Here is a 2,946-nt window from a genome sequence, read left to right as displayed (position 1 = left end):
CCCCCCCAACCAATCTGGTCTGTGGCACTACATGGGGCTGAGCTGTGCCTGTTCTTCACCTACCAACAGCACTGCCCTGGTCCCAGCCTGCCAGCACAGCTTCCTGGTGGGGCTGTTTTTTCACCCACTTGGCTGGCTAGAGCTTGCTGCTCACCACACTGGGTGTACAGAGTGGGTGGTAGGTGGCCAGGAGCTGGATCTCTGCACACTAGAGTGTGATCTGCCTGGCTGGGTGTGTAGTGCCTAGCACATGTCCTCACACCTGCCATTGCTCCCTCATACTATCTGCTGCCTGGAACAGCTCAGGAGGGGCAGGAGCTGCACATGGTGGCAGGGGCTGGAGTGGGTGCATAGTGTGGGGTGCCCCTGTGCAGAACTCAGCACCACAGGGGCAGTCCTGGGCCAGATATAATCTATTAGTGGGTTGGATCTGGCCTGCAGGCCATATCTTGCCCACTCCAGGACTCAACGCTCAAGAGAGGGAAGCAAGATTAACTGTGTTACTGCAAGCAAAGTAGGTTCTTCTGCAGGGGCCTTATGCACCATAGGCATGAAGAGGAGATTCTGACACTTAACAAGAATTGCAGAGAAGGAGTCTGATGTCTGGCTTAATGTTACTTGGAAAATTTAAACTATTCTATTTTGATGAGGTATACAAAGTATTGGCAGTGCTAGGTTTGTTCCTTGGCCTTGGCTTTAAGCACTGAAAGTTACACATGAAATATGTTCAGGGGACACTTATTCCTTGCAAAGTTGTTGTAACAGGAACTAGGGATTCAGAACTGGATTCTGTAACTGGCTTTGCCTCTACTGAGTTTGAACAAATTACCTCTATCTCTGTGGCATCACCTCTACTGTAAAGTAGGGAGATGACTAAGCTACCACATGGAGAACAACTGCTTTTTACTCTTATTGGGTTGTATTGTATAACTGCTAGCAGGCCTCAGCCTTTCCCTCTCACTTTCCATTCCCTGTGTTCTTTTATCAGGTTACTACAACAGAGGCAGCAGAAACAGAGGACAGGCAGCTGAAATCCAGGCCCCTGATGCAGAGGCACCACCCTCAGAGCTCAGATCACAGCTATGCCATTGCTGATTGCACTTCCTTGAAAAAAAAGCTCTTTCAAGCCCTGGAAGAAAATGAAAAACTCCGAAAATGCCTGAAAGTTAAAAGTGTAGAACTAAAAAGGATACTTGTGCGGCTCCAAACTTGTAAAAAGGAGCACTGAGAACTCCAAGCTAACCAAGCTCCTGGAAGGGTGCTGGGCCTGACTTTCTAAACACTCTTCTACCTCCAAGAACAGCAGCTCAAGAGGCTGCTGCCTAGTGTGACTTTCCCATGGGCTAGGGAAACCTCATTGCTGTGGTTTCTCCTGGGCATAGCTTGACATTCACACAAATCATAACTGCCTGGTGGACAAGAGCTGAGAACTAGTGCCCACAGTCTGAGACAGAAAAATCTGAACGCATGAAAACCCAAACTTTTACATCATGCTTGAGTACTTGTAATGTTAGTATGGTTGTTAAAGGGAAAAGGAGAAAATTGACAGGGTAACTAGGAGATGCTACAAAAGTTTCCTTGGATGCTGTTGCTTCTAGTATGCCATTTAATTGAGGCTGAGAAGTGGGTAATTTAGTGCTTCCTTAAGGCATTTTTGCCTGTTATTTTGATAAGAGTTAATAGTACTTATTTTTCTCCCCTATGTAACATATAGGTGGTCAGAAGCATCTCACCTGTAATCTTCCTGTAAATGTAAAACAAAAAACAGTTGTGAACTATTCTAAAGCTACAAAGCAGCTGAAGGGGTCAAAAAGCCAGTTTGTAAGTGGTATTAGGGTTGTTCTAGTTCCCTTTTATTCTGTAGGCTGTAAGAAAAGGGATTTACTTTGACAGTAAAAATTATTTAAGCACAGTAAAACATAAGGGTCAGCGTTGACTGTTTATTACTTACAAACTTTATGACTTTTTATGTCTCCTTCTTAGTTCAAGTATTGAAATTTATGTATCTAGTGGTGGCATTTTTCCTGTAATTAACAATAAATGTGTTTAATAATTTTTGTACTTCTGAACATTTCATTTCCAGACAATCCTTCTATTATGACTAATAACTTTCAGTAGCAGAGCCTGGCTCCAATCAGATGTGGGTGATGGTAAAAACAGTGAAAGATGGCAATTTTTGAGAGCTTATGAGACATAAATGTTCAAACCTGCCCCCCCACCTCTTCTTAGAGACACAGGCCTTCTCCCTTGTTACTCAATAACTTGCTGTACACAGGCCAGACTTATATTTATAAAACAGAACTTGAAAGAGAATCAAATCAGGAAAAGGTTTATTTGGACAATCCAGCATTTTCCGCTTCACCAGCTGACAAGGTAAATGAAGTATTTGGTGCCTAGAAAATTAAGTCTGCATCAAAAGGTACCTGGGGTAGTTTTTAACTAAGATTCATTCAAAACACAAAGTTTATTGCAAAATTAACATGTAAATAAAATCTGTGGTGATAAGTAATGAGAACTCCTACAGCAGGAGCCATTCACAAATAACAAGGAGATTTGTTTTTTTTTAAACCTGGTGACCATCATTGGATTATAAGAGTAGGCAGGGGAGAGACTTCCCAGCTTTTCTGGAACAGCTATAATGAACTGACTCTTGAGCAAGGACTATTGTCAATGAGATTATTCTAATATGGCTTTCTGTTTTTAAGTGGGAGACAAAGACAGTCACAGGAATGAGCAGAATGGCAATTAGACAAACAAGGGGCAAAGATGCATGTCAGCAACATGTTTACTGCTATGTCAATATACACTTGTTTCTGTGTCCCTTGCCTATAAATGAGGGCCCTCCCAGGACTGACCAGGAGCAGAACTGTTCCCTCATGACCCATTAAAAGCCACTGACTGTTCCTTTCTTATATAAAAGTCTTAACTTACTGCTGTGCCAGCTAG

The 2,946-nt window shown here is 42.9% G+C and overlaps 1 protein-coding gene across 2 annotated transcripts in view; it reads left to right on the top strand.

Annotated features, from left to right (window-relative positions):
• The window catches only part of THAP3 (THAP domain containing 3), a 4,937-nt gene extending 2,285 nt beyond the window's left edge, over nucleotides 1–2,652 (top strand). For both annotated transcript variants that reach the window (XM_019511589.1, XM_019511590.1), the window contains exon 5: nucleotides 989–2,652. In XM_019511589.1, the coding sequence (XP_019367134.1) occupies nucleotides 989–1,228 (240 nt within the window). In that variant the 3' untranslated portion in view covers nucleotides 1,229–2,652. The remainder of the gene's footprint in view (nucleotides 1–988) is intronic.
• The last annotated feature ends 294 nt before the right edge of the window (nucleotides 2,653–2,946 follow it).

The sequence above is a fragment of the Gavialis gangeticus genome, unplaced genomic scaffold (genome assembly GCF_001723915.1).
Source record: "Gavialis gangeticus isolate Ggan-Ray unplaced genomic scaffold, GavGan_comp1, whole genome shotgun sequence".
NCBI classification, from domain to species: Eukaryota; Metazoa; Chordata; order Crocodylia; family Gavialidae; genus Gavialis; species Gavialis gangeticus.
The sequence above is the reverse complement of the archived record's forward strand: the minus strand, read 5'-3'. Positions and strand labels throughout refer to the sequence as shown.